The sequence below is a fragment of the Belonocnema kinseyi genome, chromosome 10 (genome assembly GCF_010883055.1).
Source record: "Belonocnema kinseyi isolate 2016_QV_RU_SX_M_011 chromosome 10, B_treatae_v1, whole genome shotgun sequence".
NCBI classification, from domain to species: Eukaryota; Metazoa; Arthropoda; class Insecta; order Hymenoptera; family Cynipidae; genus Belonocnema; species Belonocnema kinseyi.
Genome location: NC_046666.1, coordinates 28,989,366 through 29,006,415, shown reverse-complemented (window position 1 = coordinate 29,006,415; position 17,050 = coordinate 28,989,366). Strand labels below are relative to the sequence as shown.

Below are 17,050 nucleotides of genomic sequence, written 5' to 3'. Positions count from 1 at the left end.
CTGACACAAAGAACAAGCATGTGATTTACGAAAGTCTATTCAGCAGTAAATCCTGGGACATCAAATTGTCGCATGATATACTGATTGTCAACATCAGATGAAAATCCACTTTTGTGAATTTAAAATTAAGTTTTAGACAATTTTATCCATATCTGTCGAGTGGCAGTTGGTATTCTTTCTATTAAAATTCAGGATCAACATAATAATTATAAAACATTCCATTTTTCAGAAAATTTAGAATCCCAGGGTCATAAGAGAAAAAATAACAATTTTCCTATATTGGACTCTAGAAATTCACGTTTCTTCGTATGTGCTTTATAATACACAAATTTTAAATAAACAGTTAAATGTTCAATTAAAGAAGATTAATTTTCATTCGAAAATGGCATTTATGAATTTTCAAATGAATAAATTAATTTTTAACTAAAAAAAAAAAAACGAATTTGAAATAAAACAGACGAATTTTTAACCAAAAAAATTGAGTTTTTAACCAGAAAGATGAACTTACAACTAATATTATGAATCTTTAATCAGAAAAAATACATTTTTTCCCAAAAATTTCAACTATCCACCAATTCGTTACATTTTTTAACAAAAATTTCGATTTTCAAGAAAGAAGATTATTAAACTACCAAAAAGACCAATTTTTAACTAGATGGTTAAATTTTTGTCTCAATAAGATAACATTTGTACCAAAAAGTTGAATCTTCCACTAGAAAAGATCATTAAACAAGTAAAAATCGGATGGCTGAATTTTCAGGCGAATAAATTAATTTTTAAGTAAAGAAAAAACGAATTTGAAATAAAATAGTTAAATTTTTGACCAACCAGATGGATTTTTAACTAAAATTATAAATCTTTATATACAACAGGTGCATTTTCAATAAAAAAATTAATTTTTAACCTATAAAAGAAGAAAATTTTAGAAAAATATGTTATTTTTGAACCAAAGGGATGAACTTCGAACTGAAATGATAAATTTTCAGTCTGGAAAAAAATAATTTTTTTACAACGGACTTTAAATTTCAATCAAGTCGTATAATGTTTAACTAAATGGTTACATTTTCATCTGAAAATTATAAAATTAAAAACAGTTAATTAAGTTTTCGTCTTAGAAAGATGAAATTTTAACCAAATATAGTAGTTGAATTTTTAACGATAAAACATCGACTTTCCACTAAAAAGATAAGTTTACAACTGAAAATGGCATTATTAAATTTTCCGGTTAAAATATATTTTTAAATGGACAGAAAACGAATTTTCAATTAAATAGATGAATTTTCTACAAAAAATGACTTTCTAACAAAGTGGTGGAATTATCAAGAAAATGATAAATTTTCAAACTAGAGAATAAACATTTTAACCAATAAGATGAAATTTATAACAAAAATTGATAAATTATTAAATAAAATTATAAATCTTTAATTAAGTTCTTGATAACAAGAAATATTTCGCGCTTTACTCTTGTAAAAAACTATGAATTTTGCCGATTCTTTCTCCTTATTTTTTTGTTCGTTTTTAGTTAAATAAATTATTTTGGTATAAACGCGAATTCCCAAAGAAATATCAAAGTTTTCAACCAAATAGAATACTTTTTAACTAAATTGGTAAATCATCAATTAAAAGTTGATTTTCAAACAAAAGTAGATAATTTTCAGTAGAAAAACTTTAGGTTAAGATGAAAAATTTCAACCCTAAAATATGAATTTACACTAAAAAATTTCCCACTAAGAAGAATAACTTTATTTATTATTATTGCATTTTCAACCAGAGATGAATTTTTCAACTGAAAATATGAATTTTTAACTAAAATAGTTGAAAACAAATTAGAACAAGAAAAAAATGGACATACAAATTTCTAGGTCCAAGATGAAATGGTTGCAAATTTTCTTATTTCAGGCCGGAAGATAAATCCTAATTATCCCATATAGGACTGAAAATTTCTGTACCTCTGGAAATTATTTTTTTACCTTCAAGATATTATTTGACTTTCCTGCTCAAAATATTCGTCAAAACTTGCTGATTTTTTGTTTAAATAAAGTCGAGAATTTTTTTAAATAGTTTTAAAATTTACATTTTTCATAACAATTGACACCCGACAGTTAGTATTCATAAAAATTCATTACAGGCAATTAATCTTTGAAAATCGGATTATTCAAATCCGCAATTTTCTTATCAAATGAAAACTCCGAAATATGTATAAAAGCATTGCATATCAATTTGATTCAATTTCGGGAACGAACTGATCAACTGGAATTTACTGTAAGAACATGTATATGATTTAAAATAATATTTTCCTGGTAATGTCCCGTTTAACTTTTAAAATCAAATAAAAGCCTTTCCATCTGTTTTGTAGTGTCTGAATCTTATAAAAATGAGTAGAAATTAACGGATTTCATTTTATCTAGTAGCCGCTTTTGTAAAAAAGTAAGGAGGTTTCTAATTATAAATTCCTATCTTACCGACATCGAGGGCATTTCACAGTTCAAGTGGTTTGTGTCTATGCTAAGTTTCTAGAATATATTACAAATTGATGGCGTCCAGAACTTTCTAGAAACTTAGCACGGACACGAACCACTCAAGTTGTAGAACGGTCTTGATTTTGGTAAAGTGGGAAATTTAGAAGTAGAAACACCTTTAGCTTATCTACTCGTTCTATTTCACGAAATTTCACATCCTTAGTGATCACACTTCTCTCTCCTTCACTTGAATATTTGTTTCTCTGAATGTACTTTTTTCCTACGTAAGATTAGACAGAAGCTCGTCACGATTGGTATTAATTGGTACATATGGGTAATTCGGACATCGTTAGATGCTGGCCCTGTGCTGGTATATCGGGGGAAGCTGCAAGAGTGGCGTTAAGGGCGGAGGCCGAAGGTCGTTTCTGTCGTTCAGAGACGGAAGTTGCTGCATCGGAAGCAGATGTGATATCTTTCCGGGCGAGCGACGAACAGTAAAGCGCGGTCTCCGTCGTTTCTTGTAAAAACCGCTGCATCGACAGCTGCAGACCGACGCTCCGTCGTCGTCCAAGGAGATAGTGTCACCCTGATTACCCAAGTGACCCGATAATATCGAGCCGTTCGCCGTTATCACGTCGCCCTCCAGTCGCACCGCACCCTGAGCAGCCTGAAAATCAGATGTTTGTTCATTATCATTTTTGAATGGATGCTGTTGTCTGTTACTGCTACTCATTATCAATACAAATCGCTTTTGTCCCTTTTATTCAAAGTATTTCTAAGTCTATTTATATATTATTCAATTCTACAACAGTCTACCCATGTATCTTGAAGTCTACCCAAGTCTATACAAGTATATCCAAGTCTATCTAAGTCTATACAAGTCTATTCATGCGTTATCCATGTCTATTCTTTTCGATCAGCTAGGCAGTACAAATTTCTGCTAATATGTTTCAACAACTATCTAAGTGAATCCTTTTCGATCTCTCCTGCAATCTATATCGCTCATTGTCTCTTAAATTTCAGTCTTTCTACCCATGTCTATCCATCACTTATACAAATCTATCATTTTCTATACTCTACCTATCGTAAAACTTTTTTTTTCATCTCTTCTTCAATTCTTAATCACTTCTATCCTTCGGACCTAAGTCTTTCTATCGGGGGTCTATCTCTCGCTTATCCATGTCTGTCCTTTTCTATCCCTTAGACAATCAGAAAATCTTCTTATTCTTTTCAATCTCCATCAATGTAAATTCTGTTCTGTCCCTTCTACAATATAAATAGCTCTTATCCTTTGAATCCCAGTCTTAACTATCCAAGTCTATAACTAGCTCATCCACGTTCTTTTTTATCCATCCCCTTCGAAATCAAAAATTTTGTTTATCTTTTTCAATCACTATCTTCCTATCCATTTAAATCTGATTTTATCTCTTTCGAAATAAAAATATTACTTATAATATTAAATCCAAGTATTGCTTTCCCAGTCTATTCACCTTTGATCTATTATGATCACTTGGTTATCTACCTATATCTCTTTCTATTTATTTTGCCACCTAAAATCCTTATCGTACTTTTAAATCTCTATCTTATAATCGAAATTAATTTTCTATTCCTTCTTCAACGTAAATTATCTCTATAATTTTAAATCCCTATCTAATTATTTTTAAGCTCATTATCCGCTAATTCAATTCTATCCTTTCCATTCTATTTGGCAACTTAAAACCTTTTTATCTTTTTCTATTCCTATCATCTTGTATATTGAAATTCATTTCTATCTCTTCTACAATAAAAAACACTTTTCGCCCCTTGAACACCAGTCCACTTACCCACAACTATCCTTTACTATTCTCAGCTTCTCCGCATTCATATTTTTCGCTCTCTTTTTTGCAATCAAAAACCCTGTTTAAGCATTTTAATCCCTACCTTCCTATCCACATAAATTCATTTCTATTCATTCTACAATATAATTGATAATAATAATAATAATAATAATACCTTTTTGTAGCCCAGGCTTTTTGTCACCTAGTCAATCATCATATTATTCAAATATGTTTTTCACCATTCATTACACAATATAAAAATCCATCTTATCTTTTTTAATCTCAATTTTCTTATCCACATGCATTCTTTTTTATCATTTCCGCCACATAAGTCACCCCTGTCCTGTTGAACCCCGGACTAATCCTATTTAAGTCTATTAACCGATCACATATTCTAATCTATCCTTTAATATCTTCCGCTGATTGACGTGTTGTTTTACTCTTATTTAATATTTAATCAGACTTAACTTTATATTTCCAATCTTTCTATTCAAGTCCATCCCCCACTTATTCATGTCTATCTGTTTCTATTCATTAAACGATTTAAAAATCTACTTAAACCTTTCCTATAACTTCTGCATTATAAATCGCCCTTAATATTTTAACTCCTGGTTTTGATTTATGCGAGTCTATCAGCCCATTATCCAAATCTAGAACACTCTTATCCACATCCATTCTTTCTTAATAAATTTTCAATTTAAAATTCTTCTTAGCTTTTCCAAAACATTTCTTTTTAACCACGTAATTTTTTTATAATCCTTTCCGAATCCAAATCACTCTCAGCCCCTTGAATCTTAGGCTTTCTATCCAAGTCTATCCACAAATTATCCACAACTGTTTGTACTATTCTCACCTTTTTCAAGTCTATCTTTTCCATCCGTTGAGCAATCTAAAACTCTTGTCATCATTTGCAATTCCTATCTTCTAATACATATAAATTATGTTATATCTTTTCTTTAATAGAAATCACCCTAAGCCTTTTGAACTTCAGATTTTTGCTATACAAGTATATCTTGATACATACAGTATATCCTCCCTTTTTCATATCTATCAATTTCTCAACATTTTATGACGTTAAACCTTCTTATCATTCTCAATTCCTGTATTTCTATCCACGAAAATTTATGTCCATTTCTTCTACAATATAAATCATATCCTGTTGAATCCTAGTATTATTCTATCTAAATTGATCACTTGATTATCAAAATAAAATCAGAATAAAAGCCCCTATCATCGCCTTCTGCATCTTAGTCAACGTAAATCCTTTTCTATCCCTTCTTCTATCTTTAATGATTCTTATTCTGTCCAAGTCTATCACCTGATTATCCATGTCCATCCCTTTTTAACCATTAGGCAATCTAAAATTCTGCTTATCCTTTCCAACTCCTATCCAACTAAACATTTTTTATCAATGATGCAAAATGAATTCCTCTTCTCCTTTCAAATACCAGTCTTATTCTAAAACGTGTCCATCCCTTGCTTATTGCTATTGTTCTATCTAAGTCTATCAAGCGCTTATATATTTCAATCCTTTTCTATCCATTAGGAAATAAAAAATTTTGCTTACCATTCGGTTTTAAATTTACGTCCTTTTCTATCTCTTTCGCCATACAAGTCACCCTTATTTTTTAATTCCCGTCTTATGCTTTACAGGTCGATCTGCCCGTTATCCAATTCTATACTTTTGTTATCATTTGCCAACCCAAAATCCCTGCTATCTTTGCAGAAAACCTATCGTCCTATCCCCATTTATATTTTCCAATCTCCTCTCCAGTTTTTAACCACCCATATAGTTTTTCGTCATAGTCTTTTTCTATTCACCTCTATCATCCGCCTATACACGTATATCTTTCTCTATTCGTTCGGTAATCTAAGACACTTTTCAAGTTTTTCAATCCCTATTTTCCTGTTCTCATGAATCATTTTGTACCCTTTCTGTAATATAAATCACCCTTAGTATATTTACAATCAGTTTTATTTTCTCAAAGTATATCTGCATCTATTCAGTATCCATTATCCTCCACGTATACATATCAATCTTTTTCTATCTACTTTGCAATATACTTTATCATTTATGTACAGTTTATTTTTATCCTTTTTATTTTTGATCAATTTAAATCCTTTTCTATTTCCTCACCAATATAAATCCTCCTTATCCTTTTTAATCCCAGTCTCCATTTGACAATATTATATCCCGCTAAGTTTTTTTTTAATCCCTATCCTCATATCCACATCAATCCTTTTCAATCCCTTCTGCAGTATAAATCGCTCTCATCCCCTCGCATATCATTCTTTTTATCAATTTCTATCAAATATCCTCCAATTATTCACTTAACCACGTCAATCCTTTTTCATCTTTTCTGTAATATAAATCGCCCATATCCTATTGAATCCCCGTCTTGCTTTTTAAGACTATTCGCGCCATATCCACATATATCCATTTCTATCTATTTGACAATCAAAAAATTCTGTTTATGTTTTTTAGTCCTTTCCTTCCTTTTCACGTTAATGTTTTTTTATCCCTCTATTATGAACATCACTCTTAGCTCTTTGAATCTCAGTCCATCATATCTATCCCTTTCTATTAATTTGGAAACCCAAAATTCAGCTTATTATTTTTAGTACTTTTCTTCTTTTCCGGATAAATCCTTTCCTATCTTTTTGATGATATAAATCACTCTAACAGTCTTGAATTTGAGTATTTCTATCAAGTATCCTCGTCCTTACTCATATCTATCCTTTTTGATCTCAGTCTTTCAATTCAACTTTTTTCTCCACCTATCTTAAGCAATCTTTTTCTATCTTTTGGATGGGTGGCGGGAAAACATAGGTAGATTGGAGGTGAATTCAAATAAATAATGGTCACTACAGATTTCAACCTATATCGCAAAGTATTTATATGTATAAATATAAAGATAGATTTGAATAAAATGACTGGAATTCAAGGGGAGAGGTATTTCTGCAGAGAGATACAAAAATACGAAAATATTTGATTAGATAGGAAAAAGATAGAGAAAAATTGACACGAAAAGACGTAAAGATTGGGATATAGAGACTGACTAATTGTGTGATTTGTTGATCAGAATGACATTGATGAAAATAGGTGAAACTTTCGGAAGATAAAGAAATGTAGGAAGATTCACATGGATAACTGGAGGATTCATATGGATAAAGAGGCGTCATGGTGAATTTTGATAGTTAATAAGAAAGATGAAAGAAAAATCGAAAAAGATGATTCCATTCTTCCCAGATAGAAAAAAAAAGATTTCTAAAGATTTAGGAAATAAAAATAAAATGATTTCACCTGCAGAGCTTCAGCTTCGTCTCTTTTCTCATCCTCTGTATTCATCGTTACGAATCTGAGCACCAGAAGATTCAACGAAGCAGCCACGATGGCCAGTCCAAAGAGAATAAAGATCAGAGCGAACATGACATACTCAGGTTTTTCTTCTAGTGCCCTATTTTTCTGCAAAGCTACCATATCACCAAACCCAATGGTAGTTAAGGTGATGAAGCAATAGTAGACAGAGTCAAAGTAGGACCAGCCCTCATAACTAGAGAATGCGGTGGCACCGCCTGCGATGGTCAGGATCGAAAGGGTCGTCACCACACAAATTAGGTTGATTTCCGAGGCCTAAGCAATACCGAAATATGATTAAATTTTTTTCTGAGACAAGTTTTATTAATTTAAAAAAATCTCAGTATACAAAATTGAGGGGAAAGTCTTGATGTGTAATCAGCAAGGCGGAAATATGGAGGGTAAAGCATGTTTTAGTGATTTAATGAACACTTTAGTTTGCTTTCATCTTTATCGAATATGTTTACACATAATTCTGTCTTTGGTCTTAGTTAAAAAGGGATTCTGACTTCTTTTTTAAATTAAACGTTCTGAATTAAACCGTAAATTAATTCATCAAGTAATCATAAGAACTTCAACATTAAAAATTCAATATCAAACAGTAAAATATACAAATAGACCGCAATATGGAGGGTAAATGTTCCTTCAGTGCTTCACATAAAAGTACAATTTATAATAAAGTTTATCAAATATGTTTGAAAATAAATTTATTTTAGCTTGTAGTTAAGTTTTTGTGAGGTATAAATGCTGTCGGTTTTATAATCAAGTTTGGTTGAAAGCCCTTCTACTCGTATTTTAGAAATTGTTAGAGTAATTAAGTCAATTTCGAGTTTCTAGGCAATGCACTTCACCTGAATGTCCTTGCAGTTGAGAATCCGCTTAACATTGCGTATTACGACCGAGGAAAACTTGTTCACCCGTTCTCCTATACTCTGGAACATCACGAGGCCCAATGGTATTCCGACGATCGCGTAGAACATTGTAAAGAGCTTCCCGCTTATCGTATTTGGCGTCGAGTGTCCGTAACCTGAAAAAATAAATCTCTTTTAACGAGCTTCTAAGGCCTTAGTAACAAGCTACTTATTACATCTTTTATTATAAAAAATGTTAAAAGCCTTTATCAAATATTGTCTGATGACGCTTTTCAAGGGTTTTATTTTTTAAGTAACATGAGGTGGATTCAATGCTGGGCTCAAAAAAACTAGACCTTCACCTGATCCACTTTTATTAATCTTTGGCTACTTGTTTTTTAGTTGATAAATCACAGATTGCCAAACATTTCACTTAAGGAAAATTTTATTAAAAAATTATTGCATTTATTCATTTTTGAGAAGTTTTTTCTGTCAAATAAATTATCTAAAGAATGTACCACCAAGCTCGGTGTCAATCTACTTGAGTAATTTAAAAAAAAAATTTCTTTCAATTTTTTTGTTTAAATAATAAAATTGGGCTTATCTATTAAATAAGACCTTATTTCCGAAATGAATATTTAAACAAGGGAAAGTTGACTTTACAAAAAAAATATTTTTTCTTTTTTTCAATTATCGTTTGCATAGAGATATTTTTTCATTTTAAAGCAGGAGACATTTTGTCAAATCCAGCGGTATTTGTAAAAAAATGCAAAGTTTAATTTTTTGACAGAAAGTTCTCTTGACCCGAAAAATGTTGCACATTCTGTAAAATCTTAAAATGAATTGGTCCCTGAAACATTTGAAACACTTCGATATTTTTTGAACTTTTTAAAAGTTCTTAAAAATTTTTACAAATTTTTAGAAATACACTCAAATTATAGGAAATCATTTTATATTCCTTCAAATTATAAAAACTAATTAGAAATTCATTGAAATTTTCTAAAATAGCCTACAATTTTTTGAATGATTCAAAACCTTTAGAAATACTTTCAGATATGTAAAAATCTCTCTGAATCGTCAAAATCCCTCAATTCTTCAAAATAAACTCTTTGAAATCCACTAATATATTATGAAATCCCATAAAAATTAAAACATCCTAGAATCGTCTGAAACCAATGAAATATTTTTAAATCCTCTTAAAACTAAATAAACTCTTTGGAATCCTACATGATTTTTTTTTATTTCTTAATATCCCGGGACATTTTTTAAATAATATTAAATCCCTTCATCAATTATTGTGAACTTCCTTGAAACATCTTACTTTATAATGTCTTTACAAGTTTGCAAACTTTTAAAATTCCTTCAAAAACTTAAAATTACTACGGTCTTTGAGATGGAATATCATATCATATAATATCATATAATGTGATCTTATCCTCTAAAATTCTCTACAAATCATTTTCAATATTTAAAAATCCTCGAAAATCCCTCTAATCATTTGAAATAAAAATCCTTCGTTTTTCTTTCGATTCTTCCAACATTTATGGAAATTCTATCAAAAGAAGGGATAGTAAGGGGAAGACAGGGGAGGTGAAGTAGAATAAGTAAGGTGAGGATTTTTAATCGAAAATAAAGATAGGGAAGTTAAGGAGAAATTATGAGAGGAAAAGCAGAGAAAGTAAGGGAAAATGGTAGTAGAGGGAGTAAAGGAAGCCAAGAGAAATAATTTAAGTGAAATTAGAGGAAGTGTGAGAAAGGTTTAGAGAACAATTAGGGCACGTGAAGAGAAATGAGGATAGGGGAAGAAAGAGTGGTAAGGGGCAATAAATAGAGGGGAAGTGAAAAAAATTATGAGAAGCAAAATTATAAGAAGTGAAAACAGGTAAGTAAGGGGGAATGGAGAAAGGAGAAATAGCGAAATTATGAGGAAAAAAGTAGAGGAAGTAAGGGAGAATCAGGTGAAATGATAGCCGGGAAATAGGAAAAGTTAGGACATAAAGGAGGTGAAGTGTGGAGAAATTATTGGAGGGATAGTAGGTAAGCGAGGGCGAATACGGAAAAATTATGGGAGAGGAAGTAAATAAAGTGAGGGGAATAAGAAGAAATTATGTGAGAAGAAGTAGAGAAAGTGAGGGGAAATGATAGTAGGGGTTGTAAAGGGAGTGAGCATAAATGAATTGAGGGAAAAAAGGTGAAGTGAGGAGAAAGGTTTACAGGAAAATCAGGGAAAGTGAAGTGAAATGATGGAAGGGTAAGAAGAAGAGAAGATAATTGAAAATACGAGAAGTGGGGGGAAATTATGAGCGAAAAATGGTACGAGAGAAGTAGTTAACTAAGAGGAACTAAGGAAAGGGAAAAAAGTGAAATAAAATGCAATCATTTGAAGAAAGTAGAGGAAGTAAGGAAAAGTGATAAAAAATTATGGTTGGGCAAGTAAGAGAAGTAAGAAAAAAAGAGAGGTAAAGTGTAATGAAACAATGAAAGGGGAAATAATTGAAAAGAAAGTAGATAAGGAAGGAGAAATAGAGGGGAAAATAGAGACAGTAAAGTCAAATTATGGGAGGGGAAATAGAAAAAGTAGGTCGTTGGTAATAGAAGCGAGGGGATGAAAAGTGTGGAAACCAGGCGAAAGCATAGGAAAAAGAGGGAGACTAATTAGGGTAAGTATGAGAAATGCGGAAGGAAAAGTAGGGAAGGGAAAGCCGGTAGAATAGAGGAAATGAGAGTAGGGTGAGTAGGATAAGCAGAAGAAGTAGGTAAAATCGGAGGACATGGAGAGAGACAATTGTGGTAAGTAGAAGAATTGAGGGAAGAAGGAGAAAGGATACTTAGGAAAAATGATGGAAGGTTAAGTAGAAGAAGTGAGAGAGTATTAGGTAGGGGAAGTTAGGGAAGTATGGTAATTATGAGACAGTTAGTAGAGTAAGTAGAGAAAGTGAGAGGGTTGTGAGTAAGGAAATTAACGGAAGATTTGATAAAGAAGTAAAGAAAATAAGACTGGAGTGAAATTAGGATAGAGGGGTGGCGGCGAAGTAAAAAGGAACGATGTGGGGGTTACTAAGGAATAAGAGAGGAAGTAAAGGAAATTAAAGGGAGGAAAGTAGAAAAAATAAAGTGAGGAGAATTGAGGTGAGGGTAAAGAGGAGAAGTTATGGGATTAAGAGAAGGGATTAGTGGAAGAGAGGAGAAGTGTGTTGGAAGTAACGAGAGGGGGAAGTAGATGAGGAAGGAGTTTGGGAGGAACGGCAGCTTAAAATACTCAATTAACTTCACAATAGGCAGTGAAAGCCTTTGTTTGTCGCATGGTACCTACTTTAAATAATTTTGTATTCTCCTTTGTGTAAGATTATCGTTTTGTTCAAATTTTTACCTCTCCCTGCGTCACTGCAGATTGCTTGAAAACTTAATTTACTGCTCTAACTTAGGGTGGATCGAGAAACGAGTTCATTGGACTGGGTTCGGAGGCGAATGAAACACATAAATCTCGAGTCATTGCTGGAAGTTCCGAGATACGATTCAAAAAATGTTGAATTCGTCCAGCTCTCGAGACGAAAGGCAACTGAGGCGTTTACAACTGTTTGACCAGATAACAAGAGACCCTGAAAGAAGGTTCTTCTACCCTATGTTAGCACTGTGTCATTAATTCCAGAAAATAAAACATGTTCGCGATGAACAGATGAAAAATCGGCTAAACGAATTAAAATTGTTTAAATAATTATTTTAAACAGAAAATATTATTTTGGAAATTTTTAAATGTATTATTAATTTTTAAAATTTCGATTTCTTGTCTCTCAATGAAGGAAAACAATATTTTGCTCAGTCTGGTTTTTCAAAAGTCCGTCTTAAAATAAAAAAAATAAAAATTACTAATCTTTTCTGAACGAATGAAAATATCAAATAAAGTCAAGAAAAAAATTTTTATTCAGAAAAAGTGATACAAAATCAATATTAAGGCTTAATTTAAATAAATATAATACTTAATTATGAATAAAAAGAAACTTGAATGAAAAATAAAATAAGGAAAGAATGTCGTGAGCAGGAATCGAGCCCGGGCTTCCAAGTTAAGATTTCCAGGTGCTACCGCTTAATCTAACTAGGAGTTGAAAAAATTCTGGCTTTAAATATTTAAGAAATCCAATATAATAAATATTTCTATTTAAGTTTCACATGAAAAGGTAGGTTTTTAATGAAATTTACCGATAGTGGTGAGCACTGTGGTTGCATAGTAAAACGCTCCAGCGAACTTCCACTGCTTACCAGCCTTGTGTGGTTCATATTTTAATACCACGGTTTCCATAATCTTGTAGTCCTCCGTGCTTATGTTGTATTTATTTATGACCATTCTTTCAATAGCTGAAAGTTTAAAAAAATTGTAAACAAATATGCCTCATAATGTTCTTTTATCATTATTTCAGGTTGTATAAATTAAAAAGATCACTGTAATTCTAACTTCTTCAAATATGAACTTTAACTCTCTCTTCTTAAAACTAAAATATCCCTGAATTCTTTCTAAAAGTTATGTTGAATTTAAGCAAAATAGTTCAGTTTTAAATAATATTTTTAAACATAAGAGGTAAATATTAAAACAGAAAATAGGTTTTTTGTACGAAAAAAATTAAGTTTTAAACAAACGTTGAATTTTCTTCCAAAAGACGTATTTTCCACCAATTGGGTTGGACAAGGTAGAACTAATTTTTCACAAAATAATGTAATCCTTAACTAAATAGATAAGTTTTCAATTTAGGAAGATTGATATTAAAACAAATAGTTGATTTTTCAAATAAAAACCTATTCTTGATTTAAAAATGGAAGTTTCAAGTTATCAGTTGAAAAAAGCTTATTTTGAAATAAAGATTGATTCTTAAAAAACAAAATACAAACTAATTTTCGATAAGAAAGCTACATTTTCAACGAAAAAATTTAATTTGTAACTTAATAGTTGAATTCTTAACCTAAAAATAGGATTTTTTAACAAGAAAGTTGATTTTTTTTAACAAACTTTTTTATCTTTCTAACTAAATGGACGAAACTTCAACGAAATATATGAATTTTCTGCTAAATGGTTCATTGTCAACTTATAAACGGTTGATTTTTAACTATTTGTAAAATTTACAAATAAAAATGGATTTGTAATCAAAAAAGAATATTCAACAAGGAACTTACAAATTCACACAAAAAAGATTAATTTTCAAACGAATTGTTTCATTTTCAATAAAAAATTTTAATTTTTACAAAGAAAATAAATGTTCTTCCAAAATCAAACAGTTCTATCAAGCAGTTCAATTTTAATTAAGATATGAACATTTTGAAGAAAATAGTTAAGATTGCAATCAAAAATATAAATTTTTAATAAAAAAAACTGATTTTTAACCGATCTGTTTGATTTTTTACCCAATGGTAAAATTCGCAAGCAAAAAAGCCAAATTTAAAAATTTTATTTTTCAACAAACAAATTTAATTTTCCAACCAAAAAGACGAATCTTTAAAAAATTATATTAATTATTTAACAAATGAAAAAGGATTTTTAAGAAACAATTTAATCTTCGACCAAAAAAGCCTAATCGCGAACAATTGTTAAATTTTTCAACAAACAAAAAAAGGTTATTTTCTACCACAAATACGTGAATTTCCATAAAAACAATTGAATTTTTATCCAAATAGATAAATTTTAAATAAAAATATAAATTTTTAACAAAAAGCTTTTATTTGAATCAGTTTCAGTTTTTTTTACCAAATAATTAAATTTTCAAGCGAAAAAGCCAAAGTTGAAAATATGAATTTTTAACAAACAAGATTAATTTTCTGAACAAAAAGGCAAATATTCAATATAACACGTGAATTTTTTGCCAAATAGTTTTTTTAACTTATAAAGCATAAATTTTCAAACACAAATGGTTTATCTAAATTTTCAGTAACCAATATTCTTTAAAAAAAACGAATTTCAATCTATATACATATATCTTTAACTAAATTATTGAATGTTAAAGCAAAAAGATAAATTAAGCTCGTTTTAAAGAAGAGAATGAATTTTTAACAAAATAATATCAATTTTCAAACAAAAATAAAATAGTTACATTTATAGTTAAAAAAATGAATTATCAGCAAAAGAAAATGTTCACCAAATAATTCATTTTTAACCAGATGTGAATTCTTAAATAAAAGGATAAATTTTCCAAAATAAAAATAAATTTTCAAAACAAGAATTCACCATTCCACCCAAAAGATGATTTTTTAAGAAAGACTTATTAGGCAATATTATTGAACTTTATTGGTGATTTGACTGTTTTTTATCATTAACAGTCGAGTAGTCCTAAAATTCCCATTTTTCAAATTTTAAATAATAAGACAAGTTGATTTTTCTATTTAAAGTGTTTCTAGAATTTGAATAATTACTCAAATCTGTTCTTGCTAACTAAACAGAAAAATAAATAAACAAAAATGGAATCTGAATCTAAAACTGATTACAATACATTTTAAGTAGGAAAAAGATCCAATCGGCCGATAATTGTTCAAATCAATAGGTTTAAAATGAATTTTTCAATAAAATGTTTTTACTCAGGGGAAATCAAATAGAAAAGCTTTCAGGAAAATCTCGAGAGAACAAAGCTGCAAGTCACACGAGAAAGCATGATATCAATCTTTTTGTTTTTGTACTCTTTTTTTCTAAATTATCTCATCAAAACTAAATTTGTATCCGCTATGAAATTTCTTAACTAAGTATTTTTTTCTTTTTAGAGACGAAACTTTCTAATAATCTTTTAAAATCATTCAAATTTTCCTTGCATTTTAAAACAATTTTGTAAAATTAAAACAGTCGTCTTACAATTTTGAATATTATTTTTCGATAATTTTGAAAACCTTTTCAGTGTATTTTCATAAAATTAATTTTTTTAATGAAAAAATTATTTGAAATTTTCCTAGTAATTTAAGAAGAATACTTTTACCTTCTTGAAACATTTTAAAAATCTTAAAAAACTTCGAATCTTTTTAGAAATCCTAAAGAACTACATTTTGTTCTCAATTTATTCAAATACTGTAAATTTCCTGAAACTTAATTTTTCCAAATAAATAATCATTGAACAGTTTCCCAGCCATCTCAATGAAATTTCTGTATTTTTCTGAAACCAATAAAAATTCTTCAAACATTTTAAAATTCTTAGAAATATTTTCTATTTTTTAATTCATTTTGTTATTTTGCAAAATTGAAACAGTTTTAAGGGAACCTTATGTAATCTTTTTAATCGCACATTTTTGCTTTAAAATCTTCCACATTCTTTTTCAAAATTTAAGAAAATTATTTCAATTAATTTGCAAACTTTCGCAATCTTCTCTTAAAATTAATTTTTCCATGCTAAAATGCATTTGCAATTTTTCCAGGAATCTAGGGAAAAATTTTCATTTTCTTTAAAATATTTTTAAAAATTATAAAAGCTGCTATTTTTCTTTTTCAAAATTTTTGAATTTTTTGAAACTATTCTCCTAAAATTTATGTTTCAAAATTAAGTCATTAAAATTGTTCTACAAATTTTAGGAAAATTTATATATTTTTTTTAAATCTTTTAAATTTTTAAAAAGCTTTTAAAATTTGTGTTTGATATCCTGAAAAAACAACATTTTGCTTTAAAGTTTTTAAAATCTTTGCAAGTTTTAAATTATTATTTCGGCTTTTATCAATTCTAAATATCTCTTTATCATACATGAATATTGTATTAAATGTTCTTATCTTGTAAAATCAAAGAATTTCTATTACAAAACAGTTGATGCTTTTATTATAGAACAAACATTCACAAATAACATTTTCTCTTTCATCAGTAAATGTCCATAATTAAAATTTTCTGATTTGAAAATTGTGATTTAAAAAATTCCAGAAAATGCATAATTTCGTGTGGTAAGAATGACTTTCAACCATTATAATATCTTTAAAAGAATATCAACAAAGTGTGTTGCAATTAGTTCAGTTTCTTAAAAGAATGTATGCGAGATCAGGACTTAGTGGGACACTTGGGGTAAAGTGGAACACTAATTTTCCAACCTAAAAAACAAATGAAGTCATTAGTAGGAAAATGTAGGGTGTCCCACTTAAATTCACACTACCCCACTTACCCCGCACTGTCCCACTTGCCCCACACTGTCACAATTTACCCCTCACTGTCCCGATTTACCCCACACTAACCTATTTAGCCCCGTTTTACAATAATTGAAGAAATTTACCATCCAAAGCTTCTTTGCGTCTTTTCTCTGTCTCGGACTCGAGGACGTCGAAGATTGCAGCGCCAACGAGGAGGTAGGTGAACGTACAGACGATCAACGATAGGGTCCGGACGTTTTGCTTCTTCATTATCTAGTGAGCCACATGCTCACTAGCAGGGCCTCAGCCCTAACTACTTGCATCGCTTAGTGGGATACAAAAAAGGGTGCAGGGCCCATGATGCCTTCTTCTTTTGCACCCTTTACACGGACGACGAGGCAATATTTCTTTCACCCTCTCACTCATATACACACCCTCTCACCAGAATAATTTTTCACCCTCACACCCTTGCAGTCACATAAGCACTCCGTCCAATT

The 17,050-nt window shown here is 30.1% G+C and overlaps 1 protein-coding gene across 1 annotated transcript; it reads right to left on the bottom strand.

The window, feature by feature from the left end:
- Positions 1 to 2,808: 2,808 nt before the first annotated feature.
- LOC117182050 (two pore potassium channel protein sup-9) lies at positions 2,809 to 16,823 on the bottom strand. Its single transcript, XM_033375073.1, has 5 exons — positions 16,697 to 16,823; positions 12,683 to 12,838; positions 8,486 to 8,661; positions 7,581 to 7,910; positions 2,809 to 3,126 (listed from the first exon to the last, which is right to left on the bottom strand). The coding sequence occupies exons 1-5, from the start codon at positions 16,821 to 16,823 to the stop codon at positions 2,809 to 2,811; spliced, it is 1,107 nt and encodes a 368-aa protein (XP_033230964.1).
- Between the last annotated feature and the right edge of the window lie 227 nt (positions 16,824 to 17,050).